We start from the raw sequence: 16,702 nt of genomic DNA, 5'->3' as shown, positions 1-16,702 counted from the left end.
CTCATTAAAAGTCAATATATAGACTAAGCAGGGATGAACAGGAAGTGAACTGAAGATAGGGCTTAAGGGAAGATAAAATCTAAATAGGAAACTTGAAGCAAATGAAAATAGAGAGGTTTAGACTGGGACAATATATGGATGTTGAGAGGTTAAGGAATTTAGGTGGATAAAAAGATCTTCTAAAGTACACTGAAAGTATGCTATTGTAAAAAATTAAAAGAAAGGAAGGAGGGAGGAAAGTATCACTGTATTCTTGGAATGATATCTACAAAATTCATCAAGTCTGTTCTCTATATATTAACAGATTTTAAAAGCAGTTAAAACAATGAATAAGATCCTAGTGGTTAGCCAGCGCCGCAGCTCAATAGGCTAATCCTCTGCCTTGTGGCGCCGGCACACTGGGTTCTATTCCCGGTCAGGGCGCCGGATTCTGTCCCGGTTGCCCCTCTTCCAGGCCAGCCCTCTGCTAATGGCCCGGGAGTGCAGTGGAGGATGGCTCAAGTGCTTGGGCCCTGCACCCCATGGGAGACCAGGAGAAGCACCTGGCTCCTGCCATTGGATCAGCGTGGTGCACCGGCCGCAGCACGCCGGCCATTGGAGGGTGAACCAATGGCAAAAGGAAGACCTTTCTCTCTGTCTCCCTCTCACTGTCCACTCTGCCTGTCAAAAATAAAAAATAATAATAATAAAAAAAGATCCTGGTGGCAGGCATTGGAGAGAACGCCAGAATTGTGTTAGATCAGGATGTTGTCAGGGGATGTTGCAAGTGGAGGGGGTGTGGGCTCGCTCCACATTCCTCACACAGGCTGAGAGCCTTCCAAGACCAACACTTTCATCAGGTTTCAGACCACATGATCCCTGGCAAGTGAATCCTGAATTGCCAAACACCTTCTACAGCTGTATGGAATAACAGCTCACCTTGCACTAAAATTATCCTTGTCTATCTTTAGTCTCATGAATACATTTTCTCCTACAAGCACCCCTTTCATAAATGTCCTAGCTGTCCAGACCCTGGCCTTGATGATTAACAAAACATAAAGCAATAACCCTGAAGGTGAAAAATTTTAGTCACTGAACTATCTCAGTGAACTGCAAAATAAAGCATCATCGGGGTCTTAGCCATTCTTTTCTCATTAAGTCACTTAGTTTTCTCTTGTCCTCTCCTTGATAATGTCACCCAGAAATGAATCTTTGGCTTTGATGTCAGTTAAAACATTTACCAGTGACTCACCCTGGGTGGCCCTCAGTGAGGTCACTAATAAAGCAAGCATGCTCTTTCCTTCCTGCTCTTTTGTCCCTACTTCAAAATTGGTTTATTTTGTATTAATGAATGCAGCTTATTTTTATCCAGTGGTAGTAAGTTTGATGAATGGCTGCATTTCTGAGATAACCGTGGTAGTTCCTGTTACAAGCACCCATTATAAGCAGGGTATTGTGCCTGAGGCTGTACGTATATTATCCACCACATAGGGTACATTTAACATTTACTCCTGATTTTCAGGTTGGATGCAGTGGCTTCAAGAGATTTATGAAGTCATCTGTAGCTACACAGCCAGTAAATGAACTAGAATCTGTTCCCTAGCACATTCAGTCAAAGGGCCCTCCCTTCCCCTCTGCCTCAGTGCTTAGAATATCATTGTCTAGATAGGCTGACACCATCAGCAGTCATATTATTAATCCTCATCCAACACCACAGAAAGGCAAACTACACTCTCTTGATCCGTGTCTTTCCCCCAGATGACCATGCATTGATAATTAGTGAAATCTGACAAGAAAAGAAAAATAACCTGCTGGTCTAGCAAGAATCTTCTTAAAAGGCCTCACAATTGCTGCTTCTGTGTAAAGCCATCCAGTTCCCTCTGATGGAAAAGTGGGTTTTCTATGTGGAAACTCATGTCATGGTGTTGAAGTTTGAGGGACAGTAACCATACCTTCAGGTCATTTGTGGTTGTACCACCTAATGGCTTAGTCATCTGAAGAAATCACTAACAGAAAATTCAGAGTATAGAGAATTAACAGCTTAACTTCAGCTCCTGTCTGGGAGAAAACTGCATAGCATATATTTGTAGGTAATACAATAGAAAATAAAGTAAAATATGTGAAATATCCAAAAGGTATAGAAATATTCCATTTCTTCAAGGTTGAATTAACCATCATTCCATAAAGACATGAGGTAACTAAGAAAATATCAAATAAAAATGGCATTCAAACTGATAGCCAGAATTGAACTTCTCTGAGTAGACAAATAGTTCATGCAAGCCTTGCAACTGGGTGTGTCTAGGGCTATTCCTAGCAGAGCTTGGTGCATTGGACTTGGCAGACAGACTAGAGAAAGGAATCAATTGTTTGACCATAACAACCACCAGGATGGTGCCATCTTTCCCACACTTAATGAAGGCTGCAATCAATCAGGTCTGAGAACCTTCACAGAACAGATCAGATATAATCTCTAGGGTCACCTGATCTTTGCCACAAACGTTCTCCACTGTCAACACCCACAGTTTCAGGGAATATGGCAAAAATAGATTACATTTTGGGGCTTTCTAAAAAGATTCAATCTTTTAAATGGAATTTTCCAGGCTGGCACTGTGGTGCAGCAGGTTGAAGCCACAGCCTACTGTGCCGGTATCCCATGTCGGCATTGCTTTGAGTCCCAGCTGCTCCAATGCCAATCCAGCTCCCTGCTAATGCACCTGGGATGGCAGGGAAGGATGGTCCAAGTCCTTGGATCCCTGCCTCCACGTGGGAGACCCAGAAGAACCTCTTGGCTCCCAGCTTCAGCCTGGCCCAGCCAGGTCATTGAGGCCATCTGTGGAGTGAACCAGCAGATGGAGGATCTCTCTCTGCCTCTCCTCCTAACTCTGCATTTCAAATAAATAAATAAATATTTTTAAAATTGAATTCTCTCGGTCCCTCTCAAACATATTATTGCCCAAATTGCTGAACTGACACTGGGCTTCTGTCCCATGTGCTCTGGGCCAGCTTCCATTGGATCTGCTGTCTGTCTGAGGTCTATGTCTGTTAAACAACTTGCTGAGAAAACACCCAGGTGTCTGCTGATGTTGTTGATTAATCAGTCTGATGACCTTGCACTGAATGCGTATCAGACCACATCATGAGGCAAGCACTTACTTGCTCCTGAAAAGTGTGCTGCTCTATTCCATGTCTTTGAAAGAAGAAATTAAGAAAATTTACCCGTACAAAGGCAAGACCTCTTAAATACTTGCCTGGCTGGCTGAATTAATCTATAGTTCATCAACTCATCCATTTTATTCATTGCTTATTTCAATAATATTTCAAAAATATTTATTCATTTATTTATCTGACAGGCAGAGAGACAGAGCTCCCATCCACTGGTTTGGTTCCCGGATCCCTGCAATGGCCAGGACTGGGCCAGGCCAAAGCCAGGAGCTGGGAACTCAATCCATATCCCCCATGTGGGTGGCAGGAACCCAACTACTTGAGCCTGAATGTTGCCTTCCAAGGTCTGTATTAGTAGGAAACTAGAGTCAGAAGCTGAAGCTGGGTTTTAAACAAGTACTCTGAGGTTAGACTTGGGACATCCTAACTTGTGTCTTAACTACCAGGCAAAACGCTCGTCCCCAGTGCTTATTTTAAAATATATTATTGATTCCCAAGAGAAAACACAAGCACTTTACACTGGAAAGCATTTTATAATTTTAAGGAATTTTTTTAATGTCATGAGTTTAACAGGGAAACTACAGTGTTTAATTGTTTTGCAAACATAGGAAATGAGATGTATTCATGTTTACTCAGGGACTCAGGCAAGAACCCAAACCTGGGTCTTCATACACTTAGGGCAGGCCATTTTTAACCCAACCCAGGACCCAGAGAGGCAGTAACGTCCAGCGGTTAAGAGGATGTCATTTAGAGATAGGTATTTAGCCCCCTGGTTAAAGTGCTGCTTGGGACACCCACATCCCGTATCAGAGCACATGGAGGAGTTCTGCTCTGCTTCCAAGCCAGCTTCCTGTTAATGTGAACACCAGGAGGGCAGGTGATAAATGAAGTTATTGGGTCACTGCCACCCAAGTGGGAGACCCAGACGAGGTTCTAGCCCACTGGCTTCCCGTGAATGGAAGATCTCTCACTGTCTGTCTCTGTCTCTATGCCTTTCAAGTAAATAAATACAAAGTGTTTGAAAGAGTCCATCAAGGCCGGTGCTGTGGCATAGCGGCTTTACCCATATGGGCACCAGTTTGAGTCCCAGCTGCTCCACTTCCAATTCTCTCTCTGCTATGGCCTGGGAAAGCAATAGAAGATGGCTCAAGTCCTTGGGCCCCTGCACCCACTTGGGAGACCTGGAAGAGGCTCCTTACTCCTGGCTTCAGATCGGTGCAGCTCCAGTTGGTGCAACCAATTGGGGAGTGAACCAGTGGATGGAAGATCTCCCTCTCTCTGTGTAACTCTTCCAAGTAAATAAATAAATCTCAAAATAAATAAATAAAGAGTCTTTCATTTGAATTCACACGAATTAGGTGAAAATCTAGACGCTACCAGTTACTGTCATAAGCTTGCACAAGTGTTTTTTAGCTTCTGTGCCACAATGTCTTCATCTGTAAAAGGAAGATAAGAATATCTACAACATGATCATAAGGGAGATTATGTGAGTCAATATATCTTAAAGTATTTAAACAGCATCCAGTATACAGCAATTTTTCCATAAATGCATCAATACTATGTGGGGTGGCTATGTGTGAGCCGGTCAGATAGCAGGGCCACAAATCAACAGGAATCACTGTAACAAGATGCAAGGCACTAGGTTCAAAGCTATTTTGTTAAGTGGTATCAGAAAGGATGTGTTTGTTTAAAAAATAAAGTTTTAATTAAAAATGTAGTATGCCAGACTCTGGAATGGGATACCTGCTCTCCTGCTGCCCTTGAAGAAACAGACTGCCTTGCTGGCAACAGCTGGTGGGCGGACGGATGTAGCACAGAACTTGTGGCAGACTCTAGGACCTCAGGATGGTTTCCACTAATAACACGTGCAGCCCTCAGCACGTCTGCCAATAGCCTGGGAGGACTGGGAAGCAGAGTCTTTCTACATCCAAGCCTCCTGACAAGACTGCAGCCCAGCCGACATCTCACCTGTAGCCTCGTAATATGTGAGAACAGTGTCTTGGGTCCATGGGACATGCCCAGACTCCTGAATCGCAGAATGGGTACTGTTCTATTAACAAAGTGCAAAATACCAACTGCAACAAATATTTTTATAAATAATCACCGGATGTCCTTGCATGATAATCCAATTATCATTCTGAACACTCTAACCTAGTCTTTCTCCATATGTGTGATTTACTGCATAGTGAATAGAGGATACATATAATTTTGGAATATTTGCATAGGCTTCACCAGTTAAATAAACTTCTCTGATTTGAAAATCTGAAATCCAAATGGTCCAAAATCTGAAAACTTTTGAGCATTATGTTGGCACTCAAAAAGTTTTGGATATTGGTGCATTTCAAGTTTTGAATTAGATGCTCAACTAGTATTATAAACAAACTACTACTATCAATATGGACATGTATATATCATTTTTTAAATTGTATCTTGGATTTGTCCATAAGAGGAAGCACCCTAATACAAATGATGAATCTCTACACATACTGTCTCTCTGAGCCAATTCAAGTGACAACAACAATATTTAAAATACTTTTTTGACACACTTTTCTCAGTACTGGATATTTTCATTTAAAACAAAAATGGGTGAGGGGCCGGTGCTGTGGCACAGCGGGTTAAAACCCTGGCCTGAAGTGCTGGCATCCCATATGGGCGCCAGTTCTAGTCCCAGCTGCTCTCTTCCAATCCAGCTCTCTGCTACTGCCTGGGAAAGCAGCAGCAGATGGCCCAACTGCCTCAGCCCCTGCACCCCCGTGGGAGACCAGGAGGAAGCTCCTGGCTCCTGGCTCCTGGCTTCGGATCAGCTCAGCTGTGGCCATTGCAGCCACCTGGGGAGTGAACCAGCGGATGGAAGACCTCTCTCTCTGTCTCTACTTCTCTCTGTCACTCTGACTTTCAAATAAATGAAACAAATTTTTTAAAAAATGGGTGAAAAATGCAATTTTGAGGTTTTACATTATACTCCTTAAATTACCAGAGCAAGTTTAAACATTTTTATGTTCATTTGTTTCAATTTACAGCTTCCTCTAAAGTTTTTTCTTCAATTAAGTTTCTAACCTCTGAGACTCCGTTTCTTCATCTATAATAGATAATACAGTGGACTATGCACTAGCACTGTGTGAATCAAATACAGTCATTTAAATAAAGCCTGGTGCACACAAGTTGCTTGATTTTTAAGTTAGAAGAATAAATCAATGAATAAGTTGTCAATTATAAATAGAACTACAGAACACCCAACAACATTAATCTACAGTTCATGTGGAATGCAGGCAGAAAACTCATCATGGAGACAAAGAAATTTTCTGGGCAGCATCCTTAAGTCCTTCTTGCCACATCTCTTCCATAGCACCTGCCTATCTTTAAAGCAGATATATACAGAAGAGGTGTCACACACACACAGCGGTGAGGAATGTCTGGGCCACAGGCAGCAGAAGGCCTACAAAATCATTTGGTCTGGGCCTTCCAAGGCAACCACAGGTGGGTCTTGAAATCCAGTAAGTCTACAGCAGGCTAATTTTCAAGTTGATTATTTTGTATGGCTCACAAATTATAAATGTCCCTTGGCAGAAAAAAGCTTCCACAGCCCTGGAGCGTAATCTCAGGGATAGAGATGTGCGTGTATTCAGTGTGCGCCTCGATCCCTCCTCTCAATAATTTCCTCGCCAACACCAAGGACACGTGCTCTACCTCTGGTGATGACAATTCTGTCAACCTCTGAAAGAGCCTCTTCCAGGCTCTCCTACCTGCTGCTTCAACAGAAAAAAGGAAATTCAGAATATGCTTTCGTTATTTCGGAAAAATTACGTGATCAAAAGGGAAATTATTATGAAAAGCACTTAATAGATTATAAAATTTCTATGTAACAGAAAGGCATCATTTTATCAACTTGAGAGGTGCAAATAACCACAAAAATACTTTGGTTTGGAACTTACAAATCCAAGCTAAAACTGAATCAGGTCTACAAAAGGATCTACACAGGATGTGATCCTGGTCCTAGATTTCACTTTCTGATGAAATATCCCATCATTCTCCCTCATGACAAAGCTGTTTACAACAGGAACTTTTCAGCTATTTGGAATCTCCTCTGACAATACCTATAACAGTAGTAAAAAAACAAAATCCGGAAAAAAATCATGAATGAAGTATACTATTCCCTTGCCTCCTGAGTGACCAGCCATATAAACCTTCCCCCCTCTCTCTCTGATGCCACATTCAGCTGTTTGAAGGAGGAAAAGCCTCAGAGGGTGGGGCTGACTGCATCACTTCATGGTCAGCAGAGCCTCCACAAGTAGTTTATAATTTACCCAGCAAAAGCAGAGAGTCAAATGTCAGTCAAGTTCCATGAAAGGCATCCAGAAAGCTGTCCTTGCTTGTTGCACTGTAGGGATACCATCATACCTTAAACACAGAGTTGCCCTCTGGAACCTGATCTGTTTGTTTATCCTTTACAGAGAACGGCAGTAAGTCAGAGCCCAGGTACAAGGACAAAACCAATTTTTTAAGAGAAACCAAGTAAATGCCAATTTAAAAACTAAAGCCAAATGTGTCTAAGCATTCTGAGGAGCAACTTTCTGCAGAGAAGGAAATTTAGCCCTCAAAAGTCCATCTTTTGAAATTGCTAAATAAAAAACATAGAGCACTTCAACCAGAAGTGTTTTTAATGACTATGCTCATGGTAAAACTTCACACTGAAGTTGGACAACCTTTGCAATAACAGTTCCAAACTAGTCCAGTTTTCCAGCAAAGCCAAAGCACTGCTTGTGGCAGAAACAAACTGCCCTGTGATTACGTCGAGAAGTTCAAAAAGGTAATCGTACTTAGAGTGCAAATAACACGTACCAGTCAGATGGAGCCAGCTCTGGGGGCTCTGCAGGAAGGGATTTCTTATAACCATTTAAATACTCTGCTTTAAAGTGTCTGCACACAGGGCATCCAATTGTTACAGGCAGAAGCGCCCATGGAGATTATTCGCCCAGTAGTCTCATTTTACAGCAGGTACCAAAGTCACAAGAAAGTGGGACTGTGGCAACTGCCACCTCCCCCAGAGGAGATGAAGCTGCTTTGGTTTGACACACAGAATTTCTGGGGCCAGCGTTGTGGCACAGAGGGTGAAGCTACTACCTCTGACCCCGGCATCCCATATGGGCACCCATTTGAGTCCAGGCTGCTCCACTTCCAATCCAGCTCTCTGCTAATGTGTCTGGCAAGGCAGTGAAAGATGGCCCAAGTGCTTGTGCCCCTGCACCCACATAGGAGACCCGGAGGAAGCTCCTGGTTGCTGGCTTCAGCCGGGCCCAGCCCCAGCCATTGCAGCCATTTGGGAAGTGAGCCACCAGATGGAAGACCTCTCTCTTCTCTCTGTAACTCTGCCTTTCAAATAAATATTATAATAAAAAAGAAAAAAATATAGAATTTTGGCTTATCCGTTCATGGCTGGTTTAGATACAGGAATGATTCTTCTACATCGCAAACCTATCTTTTTAATGTCCTCTCCCCATCAGTATGTAAGCCTGTGTGTGTGTTGGCAGTGCTCACTGCAATGTGTGGAGGTGGCCATGTGGTCACTACTATTTAGCGAAGAGGATCGGAGGGCCAGCATTGCACCACAGCAGGTTGAGCTGCCATATGCGACACAGGTATCCCACATGGGCACCAAGTCACGCTCTGCCTGCTCCACCTGAAAAGTGGTCCACGTGCCTAGGGCCCTGCCACCCACATGGGAGACCCTGAAGAAGCTCTTGGGTACTAGCTTTGGCCTGTCTCAATCTCAGCCGTTGTGGCCATTTAGGATATGAACCAGCGGACAGCAGATCGATCTCTCTCTCTCCCTCTCTCTCTGTCTCTCTCTGTCTCTCTCTTTGATTTTTCATTTATTTAATAGGTAGAGTTACAGAGAGTGGAAAAGATGAGAGAAAGGTCTTCCATCCGCTAGTTCACTCCCCAAATGGTTTCAATGGCTGGAGCTGGGCTGATCCCAAGCCAGGGGCCAGAAGCTTTTTCTGGGTCTCCCAAACAGATGCAGGAGCTCAAGTACTTGGACCATCTTCCACTGCTTTCCCAGGCCATAAGCAGAGAGCTGGATCAGAAGAGAGGCAGCTAGGACAAGAACTGGTGCCCATATGGGATGCCAGCTCCACAGGCAGAGGCTTAGCCTACTACATCACAGCATTAGCCCTAGTAACCAACTTTTAAAGAAATAAATAAATCTTTTTCTTTTTTAAAAAAGAAAGAAAAGAGGTTCAGAACCCCAACATCCTCTGTTTTCTCAGCGAGTCAGCAACTTAGAGATACAGTTTAATGTAGGATTGCTTTACCTCCCAGTGGCCCTGAATTTCAGTCACACGAACATGAGAAAGAAAGAATAAACACTATTGGGCAGTCTAATCGCTACGTGTTAAGTACAAGTGGAAAGCCCCCGACTGCCAACCACAGGGTGACAAAACTGCTTTATAATAACTCTTAAAAATGAGAGAAAGGCTATTAAATATGTACGAAGTCACTGCAATATGATACTCCCCACCTCATCATACCTATATAAGCAGCATCACTGGAAAACAACAATTTTTAAAATCTTATTCCATTTTGGCATCAAACATTTAACTGCATTTTCTTAATGCTTCGCATAAGGAAATGGTTTACCTTCAAGCATTTTCTGCAGACTGTTCCTCATGACATGGATGTTTTCTATCCCGATAAACTGAAACTTGATATTGGAATAATTGTCTTCATTCTCATAGCCTTTCCCTGCAGCACGGTTTGCCATTGCATTAAGCTGCAGTGGTCAGCAAAACAGAATAGTCACGAATTATATTCAGGACATTAAATAACCAAAACATTTCATGGATACCCATAAGAACACTCCAAAGCTGTGCAAAAACCACAATAGGCTTTCATTCATAGAAACACTGTACTGAACCACATGGTTCCAGGCACTCACTCCGGGCTTCTATTCAACAGCACAGATTTATTGGCAGGGCAGGACTTTCTCAGCTAGAGGTGTCCCTTGCAGGTCCCTGGAAGATGCCAAACTGAATGTCGAATTCTTTGATAAAGCCACATTTCCCCAATTTAATACCCCACAGTAGAGTATGTAGGCTGGTAGAACATCTGCAGATATGGCTGTTGATATAAGGTCCTTCAGGTTCAACTATTGTATTTCTCAGTACGATGTTGCCAATACACATGTTATTATCAAGTAGGAATGGACTGGCCTAAAGGGATTCCCAGATAGGCGTAGGAATCTCCGAGTACAGCGTGGAAGGGGAAGGCAGATGCTACATTTGTAGGCATATCTCCTCCAGTCACCGTACAGAAATCAAGAGACCTAGTAAGTGAGCTTTTTGATCACTTTCATTGCCATGATTTTGCACATGAGAATCAGGGGTCTGCCTAACTTGAGTTAAATGACGATGCATGTTGAGACATTTATCAAACTTAAACTCCGCCCTAGCTGTAGACAATCAAGAGGAGAAGCCCTGCCCTCACTGGGAACTGCACACGTATCTAGAATGGATAAACTCACATGCTGCTAACACACACCATTCTTGCTTTCCGCCATAGGCATCACCTTAGCCTACGAAAAGGATTCACTGACCATTCTCGTCTCTGCCCATAAACGCAGGGAGTGCCTTCCACATCAGAAAACCTATGCCCAGAGCTCACTACCAGGAAAAAAAAGCTACTTTTAAGAGTGTAAGGCAAAGTAGTACTTTTTGAAACCCTGCTAAGTTAAAAATACATATATTCGTTGACCCAGATGGACTTCTGAAAATCTGAAAAAACTCAAAGTAATGGCACATAAATATAATGTTTATTGTGCTATTTTTTATAATAAAAAACTGAAAACACAGGAACATCTCAATAGGGCAATGACTAGATAAATTATAGTTATTCATGTCCTGGACTCCTATTGGATGCTAAGAAGAAGAAAAGAATGTAAAAATATATGCATCTTTCTCTATAAACTTGGAATTAGCCCACAGCATGTTAAGTGGAAAAAGGCAGACAGTAATACTCATACAATCATCTACTTTTTATAAAGCAAACCAAGATAGGTGCTTATGCTTATGCAGGTTAATTAAGCAAATAACATTTAATGGAAGAAAATAGTCCTCTGGCAGCAGCTATGGCAAAAGGTTGGAGGGGAAGTGGTAGTGGAATAGGATCACACTACCTTAGGGGCTCTTCTAATCTTTCTGTTACAACCAATACAGATTAAGTTTGTCAACTAAACAGTAGAAGTAAAGTGCCTTAGAAGGGAAAAACAGGGGCTGGCACTGTGGTGTAGTATGTTAAGCCTCAGCCTGCGGCAACGGTATCTCATATAAATGCCTGTTTGAGTTCCAGCAGCTCTGCTTCCAATCCAGCTCCATACTTATGGCCTGGGAAAGCAGAGGAAGATGGCCCAAGTGCTTTGGCCCCTGTGTCCATGTGTGAAATGAGGAAAAGGCTCCTGGCTCCTGGTTTCTGTCTGGCCCAGCTCTGGTTGTTGTGGTCATTTGGGGAGTAAACCAGTGGTTGGAAGACCTCTCTCTCTGTAACTCTGCCTCTCAAATAAATAAATCTCAAAGAAGTGAAAAACAAAAGCAGCAGAGAGCAAGCCATTGCCATCAACAGCATCAGCTGGCAGACACCTCACATTGCATGGGCAGTGCTGCTCCACACAGGGAGATCTCAGCCCCTGAGCACTCTGTCCTGTTCTATACAGAGAATTGCCTTTTTCCCACACATGTTCTAGTAAAATAAAATATATTAAAATAAGATATTTCTGTTTTTAACTTTTATTTAATAAATATAAATTTCCAAAGTACAATTTTTGGATTATAGTGGCTTTTCCCCCCTCAACCTCCCTTCCACCCGCAACCATCCCATCTCCCACTCTCTCTCCCATCCCATTCTTCATCAAGATTCATTTTCAATTATCTTATTTATTTATTTTTTTGACAGGCAGAGTTAGACAGTGAGAGAGAGAGAGACAGAGAGAAAGGTCTTTCCTCCATTGGTTCACCCCCTAAATGGCCACTACGGCCGGCATGCTGTGCCGATCTGAAGCCAGGAGCCAGGTGCTTCTCCTGGTCTCCCATGCGGGTGCAGGGCCCAAGCACCTGGGCCATCCTCCAGTGCCCTCCCGGGCCACAGCAGAGAGCTGGACTGGAAGAGGAGCAACCGGGACAGAATCCGGCGCCCCAACTGGGACTAGAACCCGGTGTGCCGGTGCTGCAGGCAGAGGATTAGCCTAGTGAGCCGTGACTCCGGCCCATTTTCAATTATCTTTATATACAGAAGAGCAACTTAGTATACACTAAGTAAAGATTTCAACAGTTTGTACCCACATAGACACACAAAGTATAGAGTATTGTTTTAGTAGTAGTTTTACCATTAATTCACATAGTACAACATATTAAGGACAGAGATCCTATATACGGAGTAAGTGCACAGTGACTCCTGTTGTTAACAACTGACACTCTTATTTATGATGTCAGTAATCACCCGAGGCTCTTGTCATGAGCTGCCAAGGCTATGGAAGCCTCTTGAGTTCACCAACTCTGATCTTATAAAATAAATTATTTCTAAGACAAATTATTTTATGTTAAGCTTTAAAAAGCTTAAATGATTTAAGGGGAATTTTTTTCTAAAATCACCTATAGGTATTTCTTTTCTGAAATTAAATATTATAAAAGATCATCGCTTTCTAAAATTATGTTTCAAAACTACTGGATTATCCTTTAGATCAAACTTAACAAAACAGTACCAATGAACAGGGTCCTGGGGTTATATGAGCCTTGTTTATTCTGTGCCTTGGAGAATTCAAGTTAAGCCTACTCACCACATACCACAAACACTCTCTTAAACGACTGTGACAAATTAAAACCAAAATACTGTCATTATTATTAGTTTGATTTAATTAATATTCCATGTTCATTTTTTTTTTTGACAGGCAGAGTGGACAGTGAGAGAGAGAGAGAGAGAGAGAGAGAGAGAGAGAGAGAGAGAAAGGTCTTCCTTTGCCGTTGGTTCACCCTCCAATGGCCGCCGCGGCCGGCGCACTGCGGCTGGCGCACCACGCTGATCCAATGGCAGGAGCCAGGTACTTCTCCTGGTCTCCCATGGGGTGCAGGGCCCAAGGACTTGGGCCATCCTCCACTGCACTCCCTGGCCACAGCAGAGAGCTGGCCTGGAAGAGGGGTAACCGGGACAGAATCCGGCGCCCCGACCGGGACTAGAACCTGGTGTGCTGGCGCCGTAAGGCGGAGGATTAGCCTAGTGAGCCGTGGCGCCGGCCCATGTTCACATTTTAAAATACATGCTTATTCATGATCTGGGAAAATTTACTGACAGTCTTTTATAAAATTTCATTTAAGTTTTACAGGTTTCATGTATTTCATATGTACAGATTTAGGAACATAGTGACATTTTCTCCCCTACCTTCCCTCCTGCCCATGGTCCAACCCTTCTTCCTCCTCCCACTCACATTCCCATTCCTAATTTTTACAAAGATATATTTTCAGTTTACTTAATGATCATATAGTTAAACCTATACTGAGCAAAGGATTTCAACAAATAGTATGAAGAAGAAAAGAAAAAGAGCACTGTTCCTCAACAGGAGAGATAAGGACTATAAACAGTCACCAATTCTCAAAATGTCTATTTCATGCCAATACATTACATTTCAGGTATTCTATTAGTTACCTCGGATGAGGGAAAACATATGATATCTGTTTTTTTGGGGCTGGCTTATTTCACTAAGTATAATGGTTTCCAGTTGCATCCATTTTGCTGTAAAAGAGAGCATTTATTTTTACAGCTGAGTTGTACTCCATAGTGTATATATACCATAATTTATTTATCTAGTCAACAGTTGATGGATATCTGGGTTGCTTTCATATTTTCGTTATTGTGAATTGTGCTACTATGAACATGGGGGTGCAGATAACTCTTTCATATGCTGATTTCTTTCAGTTTGGCTAAATTCCCAGGAATGGGATGGCTGGATCATATGGTAGGTCTATATTCAGGTTTCTGAGTATCTCCATACTGTCTTCCACAGTGGCTGCACCAATTTACATTCCTACCAACAGTGGACCAGGGCACTGTTTTCCCCACATCCTCACCACCATTTGTTGTTTGTTGATTTCTATATGTGAGCCATTCTAACTGAAGAGAGGTGAAATCTCATTGTGGTTTGATTTGCATTTCCCTCATGGCGAGTGATTCTGAGCACTTTCTCAAGTGTCTGTAGGCTGTTTGAATTTCCTCTCTGGAAAGATGTCTGTTCAAGTCTTTTGTCCCTTTCTTAACTGGATTGTTTGGTTTGTTGTTGTTGAATTTCTTGAACACTTTATAAATTCTCGATGTTAACCCTTTATCACTTGCATAGTTTGCACAAATTTTCTCCCATTCTGTCAGTTGCCTCTTCACTTTGCTGACTGTTTCTTCTGCAGCACAAAAGCTCCTCTGCTTGATGTAATCCCTTCAGTCAATTTTGGCTTTGACTGCCTATGTTTCTGAGGTCTTTTCCAAGAAGCCTTTGCATATGCCAATGTCTTGCAGTGTTTCCCCAATGTTCTCTAGTAATTTGATGGTATTGGGTCATAGATTTAGGTCTTTGATCCATTTTGAGTGGATTTTTGTGTAAGGTACATGGAATGGGTCTAGTTTCAAATTTGTCTGCACATGAAGATCTAGTTTTCCCAGCACCATTTGTTGAAGAGACTTTCTTTGCTCCAAGGATTCATTTTAGCTCCTTTCTCAAAAATAAGTTGGTTGTAGATACATGGATGGATTTCTGGAGTTTCTATTCTGTTGGATTGGTTACATTGGTCTTCCAATGGTCTTGCTTTTATGCCAGTACAGTATTTTAAAAAAATTTCTTAAAAATTATTTGCATGCATTTCATAAATATAAATTTAGGAACATAGTAATTCTTCCCACTGTACTCTCCTTCCTACCCCTCTTCCTCTTCCCTGTTCTGTTCCTAGTCTTGTTCTTTATTAAGTAAGATATGCGTTCACTTAACTTTATAGACAGAAAATTAACTCTAGCTGCTGGCACTGTGGCATAGTGGGTAAAGCCGCCACTTGCAGTGCCAGCATCCCATATGAACACTGGTTCGAGTCCCAGCTGCTCCACTTCCAATTCAGCTCTCTGCTTTGGCCTGAGAAAGCAGTAGAAGATGACCAAAGTCCTTGAGTCCCTGTACCTGTGTGGGAGACCCAGAAGAAGCTCCTGGCTCCTGGCTTCAGATCTGCACAGCTCTGGCTATTGTGGCCAATTGAGGAGTGAACCAGTGGATGGAAGACCTCCCTCTCTCCCTCTCCCTCTCCCTCTCCCTCTCCCTCTCCCTCTCCCTCTCCCTCCCTCTCTCTCTCTCTCTCAGCTTCTCCTTCTCTGTGTGTAATTCTGAATTTCAAATAAATAAATAAATATAGAAAAAAGATTAACTATATTCTAGGTAAAGCGTTTAGCACTATGCATGAGGAATAAAAAGAAAAACAAAATAAAACAACTAAAAACAAAAAAAAAACATAAAAAACAAGTACAAAAGCTATACCTCAAAAATCTACACAAGGGCTGCTCAAAGTCTGCATCTTTTTTTTTCTTTTCTTTTTTTTGACAGGCAGAGTGGACAGTGAGAGAGAGACAGACAGAGAGAAAGGTCTTCCTTTTGCTGTTGGTTCACCCTCCAATGGCCTCCGTGGCTGGGGCGCTGCAGCCAGTGCACCACGACAATCTGAAGCCAGGAGCCAGGTGCTTATCCTGGTCTCCCATGTGGTGCAGGACCCAAGCATTTGGGCCACAGCAGAGAGCTGGCCTGGAAGAGGGGCAACCGGGACAGAATCTGGCGCCCTGACCGGGACTAGAACACGGTGTGCTGGCGTCGCAGGTGGAGAATTAGCCTATTGAGCCATGGCGCCAGCCTCAAAGTCTGCATCTTGATGGTAATTTCTTTATTTTAGAAACTTAATTATCTTTAAGGATGAACCCAAGAATGATACACCTTTTGTAAGCAATCAGACATAATTATAATTTATGTGACATAAGAATATCCTCCACTTAATACACTAAACCAAAATAATTCTTGAGAACAAGTTTTACTATTAAGTCTCCTAATACAGCTCTTTGAGGATAGAGGTCCTGCATGGGAAGTTAGTGCACAGTGACTCCTGTTGCTTATTTAACAACACTGTTACATATGACGTCAGTGATCACCCGAGGCTCTTGACAAGAGATGCCTAGCCTATGGAAGCCTTTTGAGTCCACAAACTCCTTCAGTATTTCAACAAGGCCATAGGCAAAGTGGAAGCTCCTTCCTCCCTTCAGGGGTCAGTACATTCTTCTTTGGTGGCTGCTTCTTTCCAGTGGGGTCTCACCCACAGAGGTCCTTCTTGTAGAACATTTTTTGCCACAGTGTCTTGGCTTTCCATGCCTGAAATGCTCCCTTGTGCTTTTCAGCCAAACCAGAATGCCTTAAGGGTTGATTGTGTATGGTTAGAGCACTACTTAAGCTAATGGACATTTTATGAGTCTGCTGTATGGACTGCTTCCCATGTTGGAGCATTCA

The 16,702-nt window shown here is 42.7% G+C and overlaps 1 protein-coding gene across 3 annotated transcripts in view; it reads right to left on the bottom strand.

Annotated features, from left to right (window-relative positions):
- Positions 1-16,702, bottom strand: part of MTMR7 (myotubularin related protein 7) — a 130,133-nt gene that overhangs the window by 19,706 nt on the left and 93,725 nt on the right. For all 3 annotated transcript variants that reach the window (XR_011386326.1, XM_051842594.2, XM_002709345.5), the window contains exon 7: positions 9,781-9,913. Coding sequence is in view for 2 of the 3 variants with exons in the window: in XM_051842594.2 (XP_051698554.1) it covers positions 9,781-9,913 (133 nt within the window). In the remaining variant the exon portion in view is untranslated. The remainder of the gene's footprint in view (positions 1-9,780; positions 9,914-16,702) is intronic.

This window comes from Oryctolagus cuniculus, chromosome 2, assembly GCF_964237555.1.
Source record: "Oryctolagus cuniculus chromosome 2, mOryCun1.1, whole genome shotgun sequence".
Taxonomy (NCBI): Eukaryota; Metazoa; Chordata; class Mammalia; order Lagomorpha; family Leporidae; genus Oryctolagus; species Oryctolagus cuniculus.
This window is presented reverse-complemented; position numbering and strand designations above follow the sequence as displayed.